The 22,957-nt window shown below is 40.2% G+C and overlaps 2 protein-coding genes across 2 annotated transcripts in view; one reads left to right on the forward strand and one right to left on the reverse strand.

Moving 5' to 3' along the window:
* The window catches only part of nt5dc1 (5'-nucleotidase domain containing 1), a 63,030-nt gene that overhangs the window by 8,366 nt on the left and 31,707 nt on the right, over positions 1-22,957 (forward strand). The window lies entirely within an intron of this gene.
* col10a1b (collagen, type X, alpha 1b) lies at positions 820-8,866 on the reverse strand. The gene is made up of 3 exons (XM_061243117.1): positions 8,771-8,866; positions 8,075-8,387; positions 820-3,379 (listed from the first exon to the last, which is right to left on the reverse strand). Exons 2-3 carry the CDS (start codon positions 8,370-8,372, stop codon positions 1,515-1,517), a joined length of 2,163 nt encoding a protein of 720 aa, XP_061099101.1. The 5' UTR covers positions 8,373-8,387; positions 8,771-8,866; the 3' UTR covers positions 820-1,514.

Genomic DNA, 22,957 nt, shown 5'->3' on the forward strand with positions numbered 1-22,957 from the left:
TATCACAAATTATAGGAAAACACTCCTGGTTGTCATCTTTGCCAGGGGTGTTTGCACAAAGTACTAATTCAGGGGTGCCAATAATTGTGGAACCTGTTTTTTGGGGATTTATTTTGTTATTTGAAAAATAGAAGACTGGTTCATTCCATTGAATCAAGTGAATAAAGTATAAATAAAGTAGTGAATAAAGTGCACTACTTTACAAATGTTGGAAAATAAAGATTATGTCAGTAACTGTTATTTGTTAGTTTACAGCACTTTTTGTGCAGATTTATCAAGGGAGCTTGAATGTTGCAGTCACTGCTACATTGACTGTGAGAATGACTCACACAAATTTGGATATTGGATGTATTTGTTGGCTCTTAAACTTAAGAGCTACCAAAGGAGCTCTTATGTTTATCTGCCATATTTGTATTGATATAAAATGCGTTCATTCCATTGAATTGGATTCGGTTCATATTCATGGATCTCCAGTCTGTATGTGGTTACCAGTCTATGTTACTAACATTTTCTTGCGCTTAATTCACCTCTAAAGATAACTTTTTTACCAACTGGTTAGTTAGTGCAACAACAGTGTACAACAGAAGCTATAAATAGCACTGATATATGAATTTCATAAAATGTGTTTTTTTTTTTTATAACATTGGTACTTTTTTGTAAAAGCATAGAACATTGCCTCAAATGAATTATCATGATTTGTTTCCTGATGTTGTGCAGTTGTTTTCCCTCCAGTTGTGTAAGATATAGTGATTTCTATGTATCATTCTATGTGATCATTCTGTCAAGAAGCTGTCATAATACCAATACCCAGACAAGAACTTTGGAATTAAGACATATTGTTTTATTTCAGACAGTATGTTGTACAGAGCATATTGCATCTTGAGGGATATAACATTGCTGTCAACAAGTCTGATTTAAATGGCCAATTTGATTCCTGCATTTTGCATTTCTTCAGTCACTTATTTCAGGTTCATATTAATTATGTTAATTTTCAAAGAAGTTACAGTTACAACATTGTGTACAAAAACAAGCATTTTTTCATACTGATTATTCAATAACTGCATTTGTAGCACATTTTCAAAGACAGACTTAAACACAACTTAACTTCTGTAAACATTACAAGCTGAAAAAGAGCACCATGTTTTGTGTGTTTAAGCTACTTTTTTATTTATGTATTTCTTGGAGTTTTCTTAACTGAATATTCAGAAACATACAACAAGGATAAAAGTGACTTTCAATTAAATGTGTAACTGAACATCTCCATTATCTGACTTTTGTCACCATCTTTTCAAAATGTTTTATTTTAAATCCTTTAAAACATTCTTATCCATTCATGAAATTATTTCAATTTTACCAACTTCCAATACTTGCATATTCAGTTAAGATGACTCCAATCTGTTATTATTTTTTATGGCTGTAAAAATAGTAATAACATACTATCTATGGTGGCAGGGTAGTAAATCAGGGAGATGAAGGTTTGTGGATTGTTGTGAGGTGGTTTAGTGACAGTCATATCACGTTGAGGCAATCAGGAAGCCAGTGAAGGAGCAGTGGACATTATCAGCAGCGAAGATGCCATTGGCTTCATCATCGGGCACCTGAATATAAACCGTGTCATGCTCATTCAGTTGAAGGACGGCACTGCCAGACATCTGGTCCAGGAAACCTTTGTTGTACTCATCATAGGTGAACACAACTGGCTCACTGTTTTTGTACAATGCCACTAAGGCGTTGGCCCCGTTGACATGCATATGATAGGCAAAGTAGTAGATTCCAGGGATTTGGCATGTAAAAATTCCACTGGAGGGGTCATAGTGTTGCTCTGCATTGTACACTATCTGGTCAAAGGGAATGGGTTCTCCTGACTGTGGATAAGCCCTAGTCAGCACGGCAGTGAAGGCAGAAACGGGTGCTTTGACTAGCTCAGCGGACATCATTATCTCATGCCCATGTGATTTAAATTGTGGCATGCTTTTCTCGTAAACGATCTCACCGGGAGGACCGGGTGGGCCAGGAGGTCCAACTGGCCCCGGAACACCATCATGCCCTCTGGGTCCGGGAGCTCCGACTGGACCATGGGGCCCAGAAATTCCTTTACCTATCACGCCTGATGGGCCAGGAGGCCCAGGAGCACCTGTGTTACCTTTTCCACCAGGTAGTCCTGCTGGACCTGTTGCCCCACTGGGTCCTCTTGGCCCAGGGAATCCATTATCCCCCCTTTGCCCAGGTTCTCCTGGGCGCCCTGGGTGACCTTTAGCCCCTGCTGGTCCAGGGCCACCGGTACTACCAGGTGCACCTTGGCGGCCACCCTCACCTTTATCACCTTGAGGTCCAGTAGCTCCCCTTGGGCCCACTGGGCCTACTGGCCCTGAGTTGCCAGGTTTTCCAGAATACCCTTGTGCTCCCTGATCACCCTTTGTTCCCTTAGCTCCATATGGTCCCATTGGACCCGTTTCACCTTTGGGTCCTTGCGTTCCTGGCTCACCCTGAAACCCTCTTGCACCCTGAGGGCCAGCTGGACCCAGAGGGCCAATAGGACCTGTATGCCCAGTGTGACCTGTGGGTCCTGGTTCTCCCTTCTGACCCAGAGTACCAGGGGTACCTGGAACTCCTCTATCCCCACGAATTCCAGATGGGCCTGGTTTTCCACTACCTGGTAAGCCAGGTGCTCCAGGTATGCCAGATGGTCCAGGAAGACCTTTGTGTCCAGAAGGTCCAGGCATTCCTGGAGCACCATTAGAACCTGGTTTCCCAGGCATTCCCATTCCTGGAGGCCCGGATGCACCCTTTTGCCCAGGAATTCCCATGGGTCCAGGAGCCCCATCACGGCCTGGTCCACCGGATTTCCCAGGCTCCCCCGGGTATCCGGCGGGACCTGGCTTCCCAATTCCTGGCTGGCCGGGTTGCCCAGTAGCACCCATTGGCCCAACGGTACCTCTTTCACCTGGTGCTCCAGGAATGCCATATCCCCTTTCTCCCTTTGAACCTGGCTGACCAGGCATACCAGAGGGTCCCTTCTGACCTGGCTCACCTCTAGGCCCCATTGCCCCCGGCAAGCCATGAGGTCCAGGTTTGCCAGGAGCGGAGAAACCTGCTGGTCCAGGGCTCCCATTGGAGCCTGGCATACCCCTGGGTCCCTGAGGTCCAGGTGCACCCGACTCGCCCCTGTGGCCAGACGGGCCCATTGCACCACCTTTCCCTGGTCCACCTGGGCTCCCTGGTTTGCCGGGTGAGGAATAACCAGGTGGTCCAGGTGGTCCTTGTTCGCCTTGAGGTCCTGGACGTCCATAGCCACTCTGTCCTGGGGGCCCAGGAGGGCCAGGGGGTCCCTGGTGTCCTGGTTCACCTGGGGGGCCTTGTGCCCCTGGTACTTGCACAGCTGCAAGAAAAGGCCAGGTATAACTTGTTAATTGAGTGTCCTGGTAAGTGCAGCAAGAAATGTATTCATTTTCCATTTTTAAGATCTGAAGTTGAGAGTAAAGTAAAACATGGTGATGGAAAAAATAATGTTTTGTTCATCCAAGAATTTACACTGATTTTTTTAAAGATCATGCTATTAGGTTTACTTTATTCTATAGTCATGTATTCATCAATGCTATCATAACTGCATTTCCTTTATTGATTATAGTTGATTTAAATGGTATCAGAATGTATTCAGTAATTTTACATTTTTGAAAGTGAAGCTTGATAATTCAATTTCTATGAAACTTGATGAATACAGAAATATTGACTAAAATAGTATGTGTTTCACGCTTCCTGTCTACTTTTCCCATAGATCAAATATGGTTTGTTCCATTTTTCTGAAAAAATAAATGTGAAAAAATACCCCAGACAGCACTTACACAGCCACACTTAACTGCTGTAATTACATGGTAGTGTAGCCTACAGCAGGTTTAACATAAAGTGTATTTGTGCAGTTACAGCAACAGAGATGTTTTTGTAGAGACCGTGGCTATAGATATTGCTGTAGAATTGTATTTTTTTTTCAGGTTTTATCAATGACTTGTGTAATGGAAAGGAATATGGGTCATTGACCTTTTACAATAAAAGATAAAATAATTAAACATTCTATGAAGATAAAAAGGAAATCAGATGAACATTCATGGATTTTCATATATATAACATTATAAACACGTTGTTTGCTGACATTGATAGGGGAGAAAAATGCAGTGCACACACTTTGCGCATCAGTTAATTCCTGCTTGCCAGAGTCCTGTAGCAAATGGGTAAAACGGAAAAATATCACTTATGTTCAGCTGGTTGTGGTGTTCAACCCAAGATTTTCAAAATGTGAGGTGTTTGAAGCATTTCATTGGAGCAAAAATATGATGTTCCAGATTCATCTCTCTTCCCCCCCCCTCCCCTCCCTTTTTCTATACTAATGTGGTTGGGGAAAAATCAATAGCTGGTGATCAAAACACAGGCTGGGAATGATAATGCTCCTCATTCTTTTATGATCCAAATTTTATGTCCAACTTAAATATTTTAATTTAGGCACATGAAATTAAATGTTTCATTTAGGCACATGATTGTTAAATAAGGAAACTCATCAACCAAATAAAATAGCCTTGCTGTCTCCCAGTGCTTTAAAAACAAACCCAACCCACAAATCACTGTCTGGAACATTGATGTCCCGAAGGCAGAAAAAAAGAGACGTGTGATCCCGGATGGAGTTGAACCACAGCCCTCTCATCTCCCCTAACGTCTCTCTCACTCTCGCTTGTGGGTGCCCTGCCCGCATTCAGCCAGGCGAAGCCAGTCAAAACCCAGCAAACCAAGGTCAGCATTTCCACATAAAAACTTGAAAGTGATCCAAAGTTAGTGTTTTGGTGCTTTACCTATTTACAGAGAGTCTGCCAGGCTCTTCCTTCTGTGGTTAGATTCACACCCACTGTCCCCGGCCCACAGAGCACTAGACAAACAGGAACGGGAGCCCCAAGTTGTCTTCTGATGGTTGCCTCCTAAAATGTTGTGTTTGTCGATTTTTTTAAACAAGCCCATATTGGCTGAAGGAATTTCTCAGGCCTGAATATTTCCAGGAGTATATAGACAGCAGACATGTTTTTCATGGGGCAGATCTTGAAAAGGATTGTACATTCATTGAATATTTGCGCAAGTGAAAACTTCTTGTTACTATTTGACTAAAACTGAAGTAGTATTTATTGTCTTCATATAGTTAGTATAAATGGAAAGCACCCTGGTTGAAGAAAATATCTCCTATATTCAATATTCAATTCATTTGTCCATGACTTTAATTTAGAAGTAAAAGCAATGCACAGCTGCAGACATTTTTACTTCACGTATAACAGTTTGGCAAGCTGGTTTTACTGATTGCTTAATTCACCAAACTGTCTGGGAAGAAACGGCTGCATTGAATTTGAATTGAAGTCCAATCTAAGGGTGAATGTTGATTGAGTCAAGGCCTATATTTGTTCACATAAAGAATAAGATAGAACCAGACATACATACATAAACTGTAATGTCTGTTTTCAGTTAAAAAAAAGAAGATAAATCGGGATAGAAAAGCAGCCATGCGGCTGCTAGTGCCCTCTGCCAGAAAACCAAAGGACACAATACAAAGTTTACAGATAGTTGGGATCATTCCTGTTTCTGTGGTGATAGCCACAGACCCTAAAAGCAGCACTCTCTCAGAGATGTGGAATTATAGGTTTAAATTAGTGAGAGTGAAATAAACAATACTTAGGAAGCCAAAATCCTCCGACATCTTACCGCTCACATCTTTTGTTGGTAACCTGTCTTCAAATTAGTTCTGTCCATTTTTAAATGGACCAAATCTGTCCAGATTTGAAATGAATGAAGTTCAGTTTGTCCGTAACCTGTTATGAAGTTGTGTTTTCTACATTTAACACAGCTTTAGAATTCATGTGTATGAATTCTAAAGCTGTATGCCATGAAGTTTGTTATTTTTCATAAGTTATGATCTATATGATGTATTATTAAACCACAAGAAAACTTGGCTATAATAAAGGTTGTTTTGGTGAAGTTTGATTATAAGCTCACTCGTATCTATTTTGACATGATTTAGTTATATTCCATAATCATTGCTACAGGCACAAAAATAACAAAGCTTCAGCAGGTAAATTGTTTTTCTGAAAGGTGAAAGTGTGATTATTTATCCCCAAGTTTTGTTCAGTAAACATGCCTGAAAGCTTTTCTTCTTGTGCCTTGGAGCTTTGCAGTGAGAGCAGAGAGGAAAAATGTTAGCTGTTGGTGTGAAGCCACAAATAAGCAGGTTCCAGATGCAGTGAGCCGTATACACTAAGATTGTGAGGTTCTACAGCCAATCTGGCTCTGCCTATGACAAAGGTGTTACTGCTAACATAAGCAGTTGTACCAGTCCTCAACCTGCTTATCTTTTTCTTCTTCCTCAAGCTGATATTGCCATTATATTAATCATCATATTATGATATATTACCTTTCATAAGAATGCTGCATTATAGTGGGATGTCAGTTTGTAGTACTTAATAAACTGGCTGCAGATTGTTGTCCTTGGGTCCTTGGTATTGTACCCTTGAGCCTTGTGTTTAAGTAATGTTTTTTTGGTGCTTTATAATTACTGAGGGATTTTTTGATGAGAAATGTAGATTAATCAGGTTATAACTTTCAGGAATATTTGACTGTCTTGCATTGTACTTTTCCACTGGGGAAAAAAAAAATACTGTCAGAATGACTTGAGGCTACTTGTCTTTATAGACTTGTGGTGTAGTTCATCCACACACTATAAACTGGTGTGTTTGGGTGTGCCTAGTACTGTGTGGTAACATCTGTTTTGTGGATTTATTGAAGCTAAGTTCCTGTGCAGTAGATGACCCTGAGACAGACCCTGCAATTGCCAGAGAACATATGTAAACCAGGGAAACCCACGTGAATCCATCCAAATTCTGCTCCACATAATTTAATGTGAACTCCCTGTTCCAGTAATAAGGAGTATTTACCTTTCCTGTGCTCTCCTACATTTGATTTTGAGCAACTGAGTCTTTTGGTATGTGTGTAGTTGTAGTGTAAAACTGTTATACTCAGTGGGAGTTATGCCTCTTATGATGTTCTCGGTCCTGAAGTGCCAACCACTTGGAATTTTATGAAGACGAAAGAGATTCTTGCTAAACCCTGTTGAGCATAATATTTTGACAACAATGTCCTCAAAGGGTCTGCCAATGTCAGTACAGTGGTACAAGCAGAGTCTAATACCATTACCATTGTTTTTGTCTTTGCGTTTATCAACACAAAAGATAATCTCCCTAGTGAATGTCTCCAGTGTTTCTAGGGAATTCCTGCTGAAACTCGAAGCCACAAAGTTCTGTTAGTCTGTGTATTCCTGATTTGTTTAATGTTTAATGTCTGTTCTCTCCGATGCACTAACAATACTCTGTATTTCTCTCAATGTAACCTCCTGGAGGACTTAATCCATTGACAGACATTAATATTTTTGACTTAATTTACAACATTAAGGAATCAAGAATTGTCTTGACCAACTGTTGAAAAATATATTAATTTCACAGCTTTTTAAAACATTTTAGTTATTGAAACACAGCGTGTGCTGTCGCAGGTTAGTGATGGACCAAAAGCCTTAGTTCTGCTAGTTATTGTAGTTCTCAGGTGTAATACTGAGAGGACAGGAATGATAACGTGAGACACATTGCACTTTGAACCAAGCAGGTAAAATAATTAGTCAGGTGATAGCACAAATACCTGCAGACACTGCGGCCCGCATGAGTTCAGTAGCGCTGGTGTAAGGCATATAGACTCAGATACCATCATTTACTGTATATTAAGTGTGGAATGAAACCCAGAAAGAACTTAATGAACCAGGAATTTCAGTCAGCTAATTATGCTACAGGACGCAAGTGAGTCATAGTCACAGCATTGACATGAAGCATTTCTAACACAGTGCTCTGTTCTGTGATTCTCAAATTCACACTTGTATGATATATGGCATTGCCATGTAAATCCAGTTTGTTAGGTTTATGCTATTTAGACTTGGGTTTCACAAAACAAAATTTGCTTAGACATGTACAACGTTATAACATTGGGAAGCGGTCAGATATGTACTTACTTTGGCCCTTGGTGTTGTACTCTTGGCCCTTGGTGTTGTACTCTTGGCCCTTGGTGTTGTACCCTTGGCCCTTGGTGTTGTGCTCTTGGCCCTTGGTGTTGTACCCTTGGCCCTTGGTGTTGTGCTCTTGGCCCTTGGTGTTGTACTCTTGGCCCTTGGTGTTGTAATCTTGGCCCTTGGTGTTATAATCTTGGCCCTTTGTATTGTGAGGCTTGGCTCTCCTGCTGATGTATCTTTCTCCGTGTCCCTCGGCCAAGGCCAGCAGGAGAAGGATAACGCTGGTTACACGTAGGTCCATCTTCTGCAGCTAAATCTGAAAGAAAAGAGTGGCGGTGGTCAGCATCTTGTCAGTTGTGGTCTATGACTCAGTCCTAACATTTTTAAAAATATGTTGGAAAAACTACAGTGGCAGGACGCAAGTCCGAACTGCACGGCAATATTGTGAAATGCGGTTTTCAAAGCCAGTACAAAAGGTATAGTCTGCCTCCAAAACTCCTGCCAGACTGTCTCTTTCAGACCTCAAGATGCATCCCACCTCAGAATGAGCCCCCCCATTTTCCTGGCTGCAAAGTAGTGCTCTAGCCTCTCCCACCACCACACTGCTATGCTCTGTGGGAAACACCATCAATATGGGCTAGCGCTGGGTTAGCGCTAACACCACAGACATGCAGAAAATTGAAAAAGAGCTACACCTACCAGCATGCTTTAGGTCCAAAACAAGAGGGGTTCGGTGTGCTGTCCCTGGTGCTGTATATCCCAATGAGCCACAGTCTGTCTGCAGGGCAGCTACTGTGGAGGACTGTGGAGTGATGTGGGTATTTATACCATATCTGCCCCTCACATCACTATGAAATTACCCGGTTTGTAAGCACCTCCCTCCACTGATGTAAGCTTTAATTAGGGGCGTGATTTGTCCCGTGGAAGCACGTCATTTCGGGATGCTAGTTGTCTCTAAATGTTCAGGGATCATCTGAAGGTTCCTCACCCAGGCATGTCACAAAGAAGGGATTGTTTTTTTTCTTTTCTTTTCGAAAGCAGAACAAAATATATTTTTCTTTAATTCTTTTTTTATTATTATTTTTTACTTTAATTATTTTCTCTCACATATACAGCATATAACTCTCCTGAGTCTAACCTTGTTGCTTTGAGACAAGTATATGCATATTATCTGTTGTTATAACTGTACTTAAATCCAGGTAAACCCAGAATGTTTAACAAACAGCACTTTCAGTGTTTTACTGCCTGCATAACTGTGACACATTATCGTGGAATCTACTGTGGGTTTCAAGACTGCTTTGACAAACTGACTGGAAAATAAAAGCAGCGTGTGCCCTTTAATAAAAACAAAAAATGCATCAGTTTTAGCCCAGCTCAAATTGTTACCTCATAGCATCGTCCTCTGTCCAACTGATTGAGTATATAGCTGCAAAACCTACAACATACTGACATTTAGTATAAGCTTATGTGGAAAAGAAACAAGGAGCTTTGTTTTTTATTGTATGCATCATTATTGAAATCATGGCAGTATGGCAATTGCTCACATATAACTGGCACTTGGTTGAACTGGGATAGAGTTGCTGCTGTAAAAGAGAGCACATTTTCCTGTTTTTCCTCCTTTCAGGGCACCTGTTTTTGTTTTAAAATTTATTTCTGGAACTTGTCTAAACCATCACCGTTCCTTTTGAAAAAGGTAAATACACACTTTATGTGAGTCTTTTGCCCCACCCCTCAGCTTGGCATTGGTGGTCAGCTATAAAGCTAATAAGCAAACATATTCTCACCCACTAGGAGTGATGTGGAAGCTTGTATTATATTTAGTTATACTCTAGTATAGCATTCACAGTTATACTATTTCAGGGTCAGTCACTTTTATAGCTTTATTTTTGTGCGTTTTTCTTTTTCGTTTCTCACGGACAAAAATGACTTTGTGTAGAATGTTGTGTAGAAGTTATATTTCAATGCGCTATTTGAAGTGCTGTTAATATTCTTTTTTCATAGCTGCAATATTTGGCTATCACACTAGAGGGCAGTGGTGTTGGTTTTTCTTGTTTTCCTTCACCAAGAACTGGCATCCCAAAGTGGTTCTGTACCGATGTGGTCTTTGGTTTGTGTTATTTCTGGAGTCATAGATGGCTCAACATCAGAAGGCTAACATTTATTTTTGAAATTACAGCCCCTGTAATAGAGTGTAACCTCAATCGATCTCTTCCCACATTATTATCCTTACCTTGCCCCAATTGTCCTGAAATGCCCCTAGAGGTGAAACATATCTTTAAGGTCCAGCAGTGTGGGAAATAAACACACCCACATTACCGTATGGTCTCAACAGGCTACTGGATGTAGCATAGAGGATATGGAACAGTAAAGGCTACTATAGCCTCTTAAATCATGTTGAAAGTTATGGGGATTGATATGATGGGTTCTACTTTTTTTTCAGCACTGTTGCTTCAAAATATTTATGCTCACTGATTTTTATTGGCAGCATATATACAACTTGGGGGTCTCAACATGAATATCTTCTGAACATTTAGTGCGCTTAATGCTTTATCAAATGAAACACTGACTGAAGTAATTATGGATTTTATTACAAGTAAGCATCAAATCAAAATTAACATTAATTAACAAAAATGATCTTGAAACAATCTTGAGACATGAGTGAAATAATGAAAAATATTTTTCAAAGTAAAACAATCATATGGCTTCAGTTGTAGGACCTCATCATTCTAAGACTTTAACATGAAGATAAATGCAGATATTCGCCAATGGACAGGAAAATATTTCTGACCCAATACGTTACAAGCAAACTAGCCACTGCTAATGTTAATCTGCATGCCATAGACACTGCTCCCTCTTGTCCTGTGCCGCAATTTTGTTACATGTTCAGGATAGGCTAATGACCTCCAATAGAGCTATCCATGAGCTGTCTTGTAACAATTCCAGTTAGTTGCCTGAAATCGTGAAATTCTCACTATGAATCCAAGTTGTGTACAGATCAGCAGAAGGTCTCCTGAGCTCTCTCATGTGCCCAACAAGGTTTTCCCCCACTGTTTTCCAGTTGCCGTCTAGATGTTTAGGGGAAACCCAACATGTTTGTGAAACCCATTGTTAGTATTTAAACAGTAAACCAGAAAAAAAACTGGATTGACATCTCTGGTTCTTTCCGAAGGGAAGGAAATGGAATGGGGTTGGCATTGGATATGCTGCCACATGTATTCCTATAGTCCCAGCAAACCTTTATGGCTTTTTTTCCCTCTCTCTTTTTTAACCTTTACCATTTTTATTGCCCACAAAAAGTTCACAAAAGGAGAGACCATCCTGGACAGGCCTCATTTAGAGAAATGACAGGGAGGGAAATCTGTACTTTTCAAGCCTGCAGGCTCCAGTACTTTTCCTCATTTTCCCTTTCTCACGCATTTTCTCTCCTTATGGTTTCATTTGTTATGTTCAGTGCTTCATTGATGGTGCACCACTGACAGAAATTACTACTGTATTTAAATGCAGTCAGGTGGCTTAATGTTAGCTAGGCAGTGACAAGCGGCCTCGATTAATCTAATGTCCCACTTTTGTAATTAGCTATTTATTTGCAGCAAATTAGCTTTGCCCGATTGATATCTGGACAGCTGTTGGCTGACATTTCATTATTTTCACAGTTTTGCTGATTCATATGTTATGCTGAACTTGGTTTGGTTTAGATCCAGGAAGTGCAGTGAAGGCCACTATAAAGCCCTCACAGTCGAGCAGGCTCTAGGGATTTGGTGGCCCTAAACAAGACTGTTATTGTGGGGTGAATGCTGTACAATTTAAAAAACACTTTTTGTGGGCCAGGGATGTTTGTGGCCCTAAACGACTGCATAAAGAGTCTCTCCCTCTGGGTGTTTCTGATTTTGACTTCTGGTAAACATATCGCTCTCTTTCTAGTTTTTTTTATGTGGTAGGTTTCTGCTATTTTGGAGACCGTTAGGGGGTTGGGTTGGGTTGTGATGTTTGCCTTGTTTTTCTATGTTTCAAAATCTGTGTAAAAGGCTCCTGACACTTTTGAGATGCAAGTAATAATTGTAATTCATTGTGATGATAATGGCTATATATCAGGTGTGCTTTTTAGAGGTTTTTAAGGCAGATTTAGAAATAAATAAGCACTAACTTCAGTATATCCTATAATCTGTGCATAGAGCAGCTGTGAACTCTGGAATTATATCTCCAAAAGTGTTTGGGAGGCATGCTTCACATTGCCTTGGTTACTGTATACTTTTTTAATGTTTGTTTCCAAATGCTTGTATGCTTTTGCTACAGGGTGTGTTCTCATGCACAGCCATGTCAACTGGTAGTTATGTAGCATGTGCTGAAATCCTACATTCAGCCCCTCTGACGAAGTGCAGACGCCTCTTAACCAGGTAAACCCAAACCAAAGCTAGCAGGATGCTATGTGCGCCAAGACCAGATACCAGACTGCGCACTGTGAGAGAGTCAGAAACGCACTCACAGACAATCGTGGAGTGCAGATTTAGCATATCACTGATTTGTGTGATTTATGGTAATCACGCAATGTACCTTGGATAGTAAATGTTACATTAACAAGATATTATGTTGGTAAAGGACTAAGATCAGGCTTGCACGGTAAAGACTGGGTGAAATGCAATCAACAGTATTCATGGCATTCCGGTTTTGCGGCATCTGTGTGATTTATTGTCTTTCTAATTTAAATCAGACTCATTCACTCTGAGGAACAGTGCTGTCCATAAGTATTTGGACATTGGTACAATTTCTGTTCTTTTGACTCTGTACTCCAGCACATTGGATTTGGAATTGAACGATGAATATGGGGTTAAAGTGTGGACTGTCACCTTTAATTTAGTATTTACATCCATATCGGGTGATCTGTGTCGGAATTCCATCCCTTTTTATACATAGCCCCCCCCCCCTGCATTTTAGGGGACCAAAAGTAATTGGACAGTTGTCTGTTCTGGAGTCAAAAGAACATAAATTGTACCACTGTCCAAATAATTATGGACTGCACTGGTAACATTTTTTTTTTCAGGGATATGAAAGTGAGAAGCGGTGCCTGCAAGAACACTGGCTCCTCCCCGCCTCCTCACCCCCTCACCCCCTTGCCCCCTCACCCCAGCTGCATGTTAAACAATGCTCTTGAATTTCCACCTTATGACATGGGGATGTCACACACTGCAGAAAGAGGAGGGAATAGTTGGCAGTTGATGCAACAGGGTCGTGGCTTGTTGTGCAGCATGTACGTAAAAGCTAAAGATATCGCTCTTTGGCTGAGTAAAGGGATCCAGATTTAACATTTTAATAAACCGATTATGCCACTAAGAGCTACTTAGAGTTTTACGAATGGAAGGATTGATGGTGGACCTCCAGGAGGAATTTGGGTGCAATTACAGGGACTATGGACACTGTCTATAAATCACTGTCGGAAGCGTAACCATCCTGAGGCTTGGTGTACGTTAAAAAAAGGAACCAAAAACCCCAAAATACAACCTATAGATCTCTGTAGAGAAGTATTTGAATTAGGAAATGACAGAAAAGCTGTGGGTAATTGTAGAATGACAAGAACTTTTTGAATATTTGAAAAATAAATATGTCCAGTTTAGGGTTATTACAACTAATACTTTACATGAAGGAGCTAATTCAGCCCAGTTTTCTTTTGGGGTGCACATTACATTAAGGGCCGGTCCATTTTTCAGTGAGAAAAGAGAAGTGTGTGGAACAGGACTGTGTTTTTACTCATTTATGGAGGTGACTCCTGCTTCATGACTATGGTTTCCCTCAGACTCGCCTCAAGTCTTAGGTGTCAACACTGACCAAAGAGAATAAGTTTAGGCAAGCTGGGAGAGTTTCCCTCATAGTCCTCTTTGAAAGCAATTTTGTATTGCTGTAATAAAATTGGTGGTTTGTCTTTCTTCGTGAGGCAGGATGATTGAAGTATGAAGTATGCTTTCGGGTCATTTACAGGAATCAGTTAAACAAAGCTGCCTTAATGAGTTTATAAGGCTATAAGTGTGCTTGGTGGTACCAGCCCAATGCTGCATTTAAAGATAATAACTATTCTGGGATTGCAAGCCTATGGAAATTGTAGGCTTTCACTGTCTACTTGGGATTATTTTAGGTACTTTGCAATAAAACATGGCCCACCGGTAAAACCAAAGGAAGAACCTGCTGTAATGCTGAGACGCTGAGCTCTTGCTGGAGGATAGGATTGTTTTGGTACTTGTTTCAGCTCTTTCTCTGGAGCCAAACCCTCTAATCGACATGAAGAAACATTGAAAATTGCAGTTTTCAAACCCAAAAGGGTGCCATGGATTGTATTGTTTGGAGTCGGACACAATCAGCTGGTCTTTCCAGCATTTTGTATGGGTTTTGCCTCATCCTCTGCACTCCACCCATGCTACTTGTTCCTTGGAGAGGGCTCTGCCCACTTGTTATCTGAAAGATTGCGTCTCTCAAGTTTGGGAGAGCTTCCAGCTCTATATAGGTGCCAGCCATGGTTCGATACACTCCACAAGCCAAGCTGACCCTAAACTGGATTTAGGGCTCCAGGCCTGGTGGTGGTGTTGGAATTAGTGGTAAGGTAGGTGTTGTAGGCCAAACCCACGGCCCTGTGCAGCTATGACTTTTTTTATTTTCTTGGTCTGTTTTTCTGGAAGGATCACATGTGTTTATCAAATTCCGAACTTCCCAAAATAATTATTGTGGGAGAGGAAAAAAAACTAACAGAAAAACTAAAATCTGACAGATGCAGCCATGATTTAATTTGAACCAACTTCAAATGTTGGTAAACAGCTGCATGATTGAATTTCAATCGTGAAATTTTGCTTTAAATAGTCTTTTTTTTAAACTTTAAAATAGTCAAAAGCTTCAATGTGCAAAATAACATACTAACGTAAACGTGCTTATCAAAATAAAACCTCCCAAATTGCATAGCGGTCTCCACCCTACCTACTAGATTTTTTTATGTCAGGAACTCCAAATTTAACAGAGCCGGCATCCCTGATTCTTCAGAAGCCACAACCTGTCATCCCTGCTGACCTCACAGTCTACCTGTTTTTCTTATCAAGTTAAATTCTGATAAAAAAAAAAACATGCTTTGTAGATGCTTTTATTTAAGTCGCTTTTCCTGACATCAGGCCTGTTTTTCGATTCGTTGTTCCGTGCTACCTGGGGACGATCATGGAATGCCGTGTCAGTTTTGACTGGGCTGAGTGATTTTGAGAGAGGACCAGAAATGGCTGGGGTTGGGGAGGGAGAAAGGAGCTAGAAGCGTATTGAATAATCTAAAACTTTCAGCATGCTGAAATGGGAAAGTTACATTCTCCGTCTGTTTTCAACTTTGCGGGCAAGTAACAACCGACAGTACATCAAAATGAGTCAAGCCGTAGCCGTCTAGCCAACCGTCAAAGAAGGTTTCCGCAGAAATGTTTGGCTTGTTTGGTAGTGTCCTACACACAAAGGGACAAACATTGGGCCAGTAGGATGAACATTTAGAGGGCTTTCCTTTTTGTTTGTTTGTCTGAACTGCATGTCAGCACCATGGCGCGTGAACGAGAATGAACAACTCAGGACGATAAGTCATAACCGACAGTCTTGCTTTTGTATTGTGCGAGTATGTAGACTTGGAAAGGAAAGACTGCTAACTACTTGCTTCTGTGAAAACCAGTTAAAAATAAAATGCAATTATTTGCGTGTGAATAGAAGTAGTGAAATCTTTATTCCGTATCTGAACTAATCAGAAAAAGAGCATTGAAATGGCTTCTAAATTCCAAGCTCTATTATATATGATTGTGCTAAATGAACTGTTGTTAAATAACTCTGCTGTTAAAAGAAATTTGGCTACTCAGCATGTTCTTTTTGTGCTGTTATATGGTGTATAAGTTCACTTTCAAGTCACTGCATGACTCTCAGTGTCCGTGATGCCCTTGTACATAGTGACTTACCCATTACATTTTGCATACAGTCAAACCCACACCCATTGAATTACAAGGCCAGTTCTTTAACCATGATGCCACACTACCCCCATGAGTATAAGCTGTTATGTACTGTATATGACTCATGAGTATGAGAGTCATATTAACATAATGAGGCTGGTCAGGAGAAAACAGGCCTAGTTGGCTGATTCTGTGCATGGTTTCAGTCTGGTTTGGATGTTTTAACACTGAATTCACACAATGTGGAGCTGAACGAGGAAAGGGTGAGTGAGTCAGAACCGCAGTGCTTCGCACTTGCTTTGTTCCATAGATCTTGTCTTATGAAAACCTGGCTTAACCTATGGAACTGTGCACAGCCATTTTAATAGTAGTTTATATTTCTATTTGGTTAGGCAAACAAAACATTATAACCACAAATCATTTTAATTTCAGTGATTTTTTTGGGCCGACACACAAATGTTTTAATTTTGCAGGTCACACAATACTTAGTGTTTATCTCTCCTATAATATGTGCGTGCAATAAATCCTTCTTTTCCCAGCCTTCTGGGTGGGAATGGGTCAACTTAGGACAGACATACAGTTCAGTATCGCAGACAGTACTGTACCTGCAGATCCTAATTTTGTGAAGACTATGAGAAGCTGATGGAATATTTGCTTAATTCATGAGAAATGCTGATATATCTGGATTTTTGAGCGATACATCTAGCTAAGGCATTCACCCATTCATGTGTGCATACAAATTTCTGGCTTTATACTGTTTTGACAGGGAGCTATACAGAAATGTTCCCCCTTCTTTATACAGTATGGGTCTATTCTATCTAATGACATAATTGCCTTGGGACAACTTCTTGTGATTGTGCAGATGTAGTCTCCTTTTGAGATGGCTATGATGCCATAAGATAAAACATTTCTAAATATGTAGACTACACTGGTAGTCCCAGTCTACCAATGGTAATTCCTGTATGTTGTATTCCTGCAGCATAGACTGATTTAATAGTGTTCATTTTTAAATGTCGAAATTGCCAAAACAATATTTTGATCGCAACAGGCAAAAATGGTCAAAGAAATAATGAAGACGCAAAGAACAGTTGCAGAATCTGCATACAAAAACCTGTCAAACTCACAAACTCTGTAAGGTCGTGGCTCATTAATCGCGTGGAAAGGGGGCGTATTTAAAGCGGTCACAGTCGTTTAAGCCAAAATCCTTTAATTCATGTTATTATTCTCACTAAATATCTTTAGGCATGAAATCGTTGACAAAGAATAATTAGCTTTGACTGCAGCCCAGAGAAGAGACGTGCAGAAAACCCAATCTCGTCTGGCACTCACTATAATGGCATACCATAGCAGGTTAAAACAGCATTCAGTCTCCTTTATTTCAAATGCTTGAACAAGTATATCTCTAGTCTAAAATTAGAGGCAAATAAAAAAATTAAAAAACCCAGTTGTAATCTCCCAAGCTGTGGCAAGTCCCACCATTTCATTTAACCTCACAAAAGTCTTTTTATACACCAGAATATAAACACCGTCAAAAGTCTAAAAACGTCTCAGGTCTATTAAATTCAATACTCTTGTTCGCTTTTCCAAAAAATACAGTATAAAATGTGGATGCTGACATGGTACAATGGCACAAAATAATACTTTCTATAAAGGAATGACAGCTACTGCCTTGCTTTTCTTTTAGATGGATTGGATTTCTCCACTCTGCAATGATCCAAGAAACACCAAAAATAGGCTAAACACAACGTATGAATGTGACTACCGGTAAATCACTTTGTTGCCTCTCTACATACTGCCACAGACAAATCCGCCCTCTGAAGTCATGTTATAATTATTAAATTTGGAGGATGGGACCGTAACTATGGGCAAACCAGCAGTAATTAAAGTACAGTATTTTGGTACACAGAGCAATTATCACATGGGTTTGAACCATGCCCCTGTTTCTTGGTTGGCAAGCAACTGGTTTATTTGTGGAAACATATCCAAGTTGGCTCACACTGAGGAGTTTAACTGACAGAGTTTGGAACTGAAACAAAATGACTGTTTTCTCTGAGAATCAGGTACCTCACCTGAACGTTTCGCACACATGGTTATTTCTTGGGTATCCTGGTCATCAGTGACAGGCTTTCATGTCTTTACAGTTATCCTCTCAGTTTCGTATTCAGAACCACTTTACACAGTACAGGGATGGTATGTCTACAGCGAGGTAGACATTTTAGGTACAATCCAGATTGTCCATATTATCATTATTAGGAGAAACACCATTCATATTATGGACATGGTTCGAGAAATCGGCCAAACCTTAGCCTTACCAAAATCAACTGTTTGGAACATAATTAAGAAGAAAGAGAGCACCGGTGAGCTTACTAATCAGAAAGGGACTGACAGGCCAAGAAAGTCCTCTACAGCTGATGACAGAAGAATTCTTTCCATAATAAAGAAAAATCCCCAAACACCTGTCCGACAGAAACACTCTTCAGGAGTCAGGTGTGGATTTGTCAGTGACCACTCTCCACAGAAGACTTCATGAACAGTAGGCTGAATGAACAGAATGATACAGAGGCTGCACTGCAAGATGCAGTCCACTGGTTTGCCGCAAAAACAGGATGACCAGGTTACAGCTTGCCAAGAAGTACTTAAAAGAGCAACCACAGTTCTGGAAAAAGGTCTTGTGGACAGATGAGATGAAGATTAACTTGCATCAAAGTGATGACAAGAGCAAAGTATGGAGGAGAGAAGCAACTGCCCCAGATCCAAAGCATACCGCCTCATCTGTCAATCTATGGTGGTGGGAGTGTTATGGCCTGGACTTTTATGGCTGGCGAAGGTACTGGCTCACTTATCACTTCAGTGATGACAACTGCTGATGGTAGTAGCAAAATTTATTCTATTTATTCTATTATAGACACATCCTATCTGCTCAAGGGTCAAGCAAATGCCTCAAAACTCACTGGCTGGCAGTTCATTCTTCAGCAAGACAATGATCCCAAACATTCTGCTCAAGCAGCAATGGAGTTATTCAAAGCTGTATATTTCAAACATAGGTTTTCCCTTTTTAATGACATTTTATTGGGTGTTTTGCATTTGAAGTGATGCATTAACATTTTATTTAACTCTCTAAATAAATATATGCAATATTTTAACGTGAGACAAAAAAAGGCTAGTACTTTTGAGACATTAGGGACGATAACATGGTTTTTAAAAATTATTGTTACTGATTTGATTTGATACAGGTTGTTACTTCACTGGATGGGTTGGATTAATCTATCAGAAATAAGTATGCAGTGATATACATAGGGTTCCTGTATCAAGATTATAATGTGATTAAATTTGTTTTTCACTAATAAGATGTCTTCGAGTTAAAACAAGTTTTCTTCCTCTCAGTATTTCAGACTACCAATTTTCTTTAAGTTGCAGTTGCTTACACAGTGGGCTTAAAGTAGTCTTTCAGGGCTTAAATGCAAAGTAATCCGTACAAATGCCTTCTGAATACACGCTATGAGCTGCTCCCAAAATTTCTCTTAATTTGTTTGTGAAAGTAGAATCACGCCTGAATGTATATTTAGCTGCTGCTCATGGGCTTTCCCTGCAAATCTTTTAAGGTAAACAAAACTTTGTCAAGTTCAGCTACAGTTTTGTCTGCTGTGGAGCTTTGGGGTTGTTTCTGAACATGTCACCAAGCATAGTATCACCCCAGTGTCCAAAAGCAAACTGCATTCTATTCTTTCACCACATTCTCTCACATACATCAATTTAGGTGTCTCAAAGACAGGAAATAAATCAGTTGGATGTCACACTTTTGAAGAATTGTAAACAAGCAATATTGCAACTTTTTGTTATTCTACATACCATTGTCTATTCTATTTGGTTTGACAGAGGACCTCATCTATAGTTAGTTATAGCATTTATGGTTTTTGACTTTCCACTGTGATAAACCCATTTCTCATGAATACAATGGGGTATCATTTAGGAATATTTCAGTGCATCTGAATTTCTGGATCGCGATACACTGATGAAAGTGTTGGAAATGAGTGCTGAAATTAGTGGTCAGACATAAGGGCTAGGTTCTATGAATGCAAAATGGCTTCTATACTTAACATCCATGTAGGTTTTTTGGTTTAATTTTAAATCCTTTTGGAGAAATGCATTGTAACTAAGGTCACCAACTATAATTGGGAAAACTGAGGGAAAACAACACTGATAGGTTTGGTTTCTTTGAATTTGTAACCCCTCGATTCGAACTGGGGAACCACAAAGAGTTAGAGACGAAGGTCATATTGTTTTTCCCTAAATTAAAAGTGCAAGGAGGTGGCTAATGAGGCGATAAACACACTGACAGAGGCAGCTATAATGACATTTTACTACACGTGCACACAGCGTAGAGTGTCACAGTGTGTCCATGTATCATCCAGAAGCCTGGCTGTGCAGTGTTTCACTGCTGTTTTACTATGGATGGGAGGGCCACATGTCAGAAAATTAATGCTTTCTGGCTGCCAGTAAACAGAGCAGGGGAAAAAAAAGATTAGCCTCAGGGTGTAGTTTGGTTTTGCTGGCTCCCTGTCAGGCTAAATGGGGACAAGTTGTAAAGTCAGCTAATGTTTTTGTAACGTTGTATTTAAATGCAAAAAATATATCAAGCTTCTCTAATTCACCTCGCCACATCCTTGACCATGTCTCCTTCATTCAGGTCTCTCAGCCGGCAGTGTTACGTTTCTGTTCAAACAATGTTACTGCCTTGGTAAAAATAAGTTATTTTAAACAAGTTATTTCCCCAAACAGGCTGCTAACGGACTGGTTATGAAAACAGTCAGTAGGATGAATGAGTTGTTGAGAATACAGACAATAACACTGAAGAGTGTTGACTGGCCAAATATTTCCGCCTGATACGGTGGCTACAGTGGAGACTGTAATATATGCGATTTAGTGTGTGTGTATATATATATATATATATTTGCCTGTCTGCCTTTACGTCTGACTTTGTTTCCTGCTTAGATTGAAGTCAGGTGAAGCATGCCTTTGGATTCGTAATTGTGAATGCCATCGATTCCAATATGAGTAAAATATCAAAGTTTAAAGCAAAATTTATTTTTTGACGCTTTTTATACATCTAGAATCCCCAAATTAATCTGCTTGTTAAATGTGATAATATGCCATTTTAAAATGTTATGTTTATTTTCTATTTATATCTACCTTGAGAATCCTTCCTTGTGGTTGGGGAAGATTTCTTTGGTTATGCCTTCTCCGTGGACCTGGCAGTAGTGGTTTTTCTCCATGGACATTAAGCTCAATTATATTCTCACCACGTTTTCCCCTGCTGTTCCACTGACACGAAGAGTTAGTCACAGGCCTACTTTTATCCCCCCATTATCTCCGTGCAGAGGAGGAGGGCCTTTTCTCAATTAAAGGTCGGATTCGTGCTGAGGTGAGCCTGGTTTTGGGGGAATCCATTTTCTCAGCCGGAGCCCAGGCGGTCGCTTCTGCCTGCGCTAGTCTGAGACGGGCGTTCACGCGCTCGTGTCACTCTGAGTCCATCCGGGTGAACGACTGCTGTGAAGCTCCACTGCTACGATCGATATTTTAAAACTCTCTACAGTTCTCTTCACGGTTTTTAACATCTCTTAAAGGAGTGGGTCTTTGGTACATTCAGTTCACTAAGGTGTTGCTACTGTCATGCATTCTAATCCAGTTTCCGTTTTCGCACATCGGATATAGGCCCGCTGGAGCTAGATTTTGCTGTGTGTGTGCTGGTATTATGTTATACGTGTAGGCAATGGTATATGCTCAATACTTGTAATACTACAGAGTACCCTCATCACTTCAGCTGGTTCAGCTTTATAATGTTGGTTATTGCTTTGTTAAAAGGGTGCATGAGTTTTTCCATGACTGGACTAAACTTTTTTTTTTTTCCCCTCAACCTTAACCACAAGTTTAATTAATAGTCTATTGATGAGTGCGGTTCATAAAATATATTTTTGAGGCTGACTCAATGATAGAGATTATATTTAGGATTACTTGAGCACGTTTCTTTTTTCCTGTAATGAAAACATCCAATTAATTTTAATGGTTTGTTTTTATTGTTGCTTTGACTGCCGGTCGTGACATTATTCATGTCTGCAATCACACCTGCGTTATAGCTTTGCTGCAGATTACATGGCATAGCAACTGTTTCCATGATGTCACAATAAAGCTACATGTTAAATTCATACGATGAAGTCATTTTAGGGGTTTCTGTGGCCAGAGTTAAATAATGGAAAACGTTGGGACTGTGGGAAGTCTATTGTCTGTGTTTACATTCTGGCGTGTAGCACAACTAAAAAAATATTATTGTTCAAATTTGAATGCAGACACTAATTTCAGTTCCTTTTCTAGCTCCTTGAGCACTGGTGTAGGGTGTGCTGTTTATTTTCCAATTAGAAAATATCTACATCGATAAGATTGTTGCTAAATTATTATTTTTGATGCTCTAAGTCATGGCCATTGCTGTGATATGACCTTTTTGGAACTGCTAGCAGTTCTTGAAGCACTGGCAGGTATGCAGAGGTCAGGCAGTGCTCCCTATCTAAGCACGTGCGCATGTTTACAGGAACTGCACATTCCAAACACAGGAAGAGTAAGCTTCCGCCCTTTCCTGATTCTTTGAAATCTATGTCACAGCCAAGCGTCAGCAATATCTTCAGGTTAGATTTCTGAAATGCATGGTTATGACACGCAGGTCATTGGTCTTTGTCTTTGGTTTTTATTTTTTTATGTCATGGGACCTTTTTTTTGTATTGTATTGGTTATTGGAAGAGTCTGAAACATTTCAGTCACTAAACATTTAAGTAATACAGAATGTACAGTATATTCCTGAGCTGAGGTGTCCAATCTTATCCAAATTCAACCAAGAGCTTCATGATCTTCATGGTTATGGTCTTCAATCAAGACCTTGATAAGTAGAATCAGGTGT

Source organism: Conger conger, chromosome 5 (genome assembly GCF_963514075.1).
Source record: "Conger conger chromosome 5, fConCon1.1, whole genome shotgun sequence".
Taxonomy (NCBI): domain Eukaryota; kingdom Metazoa; phylum Chordata; class Actinopteri; order Anguilliformes; family Congridae; genus Conger; species Conger conger.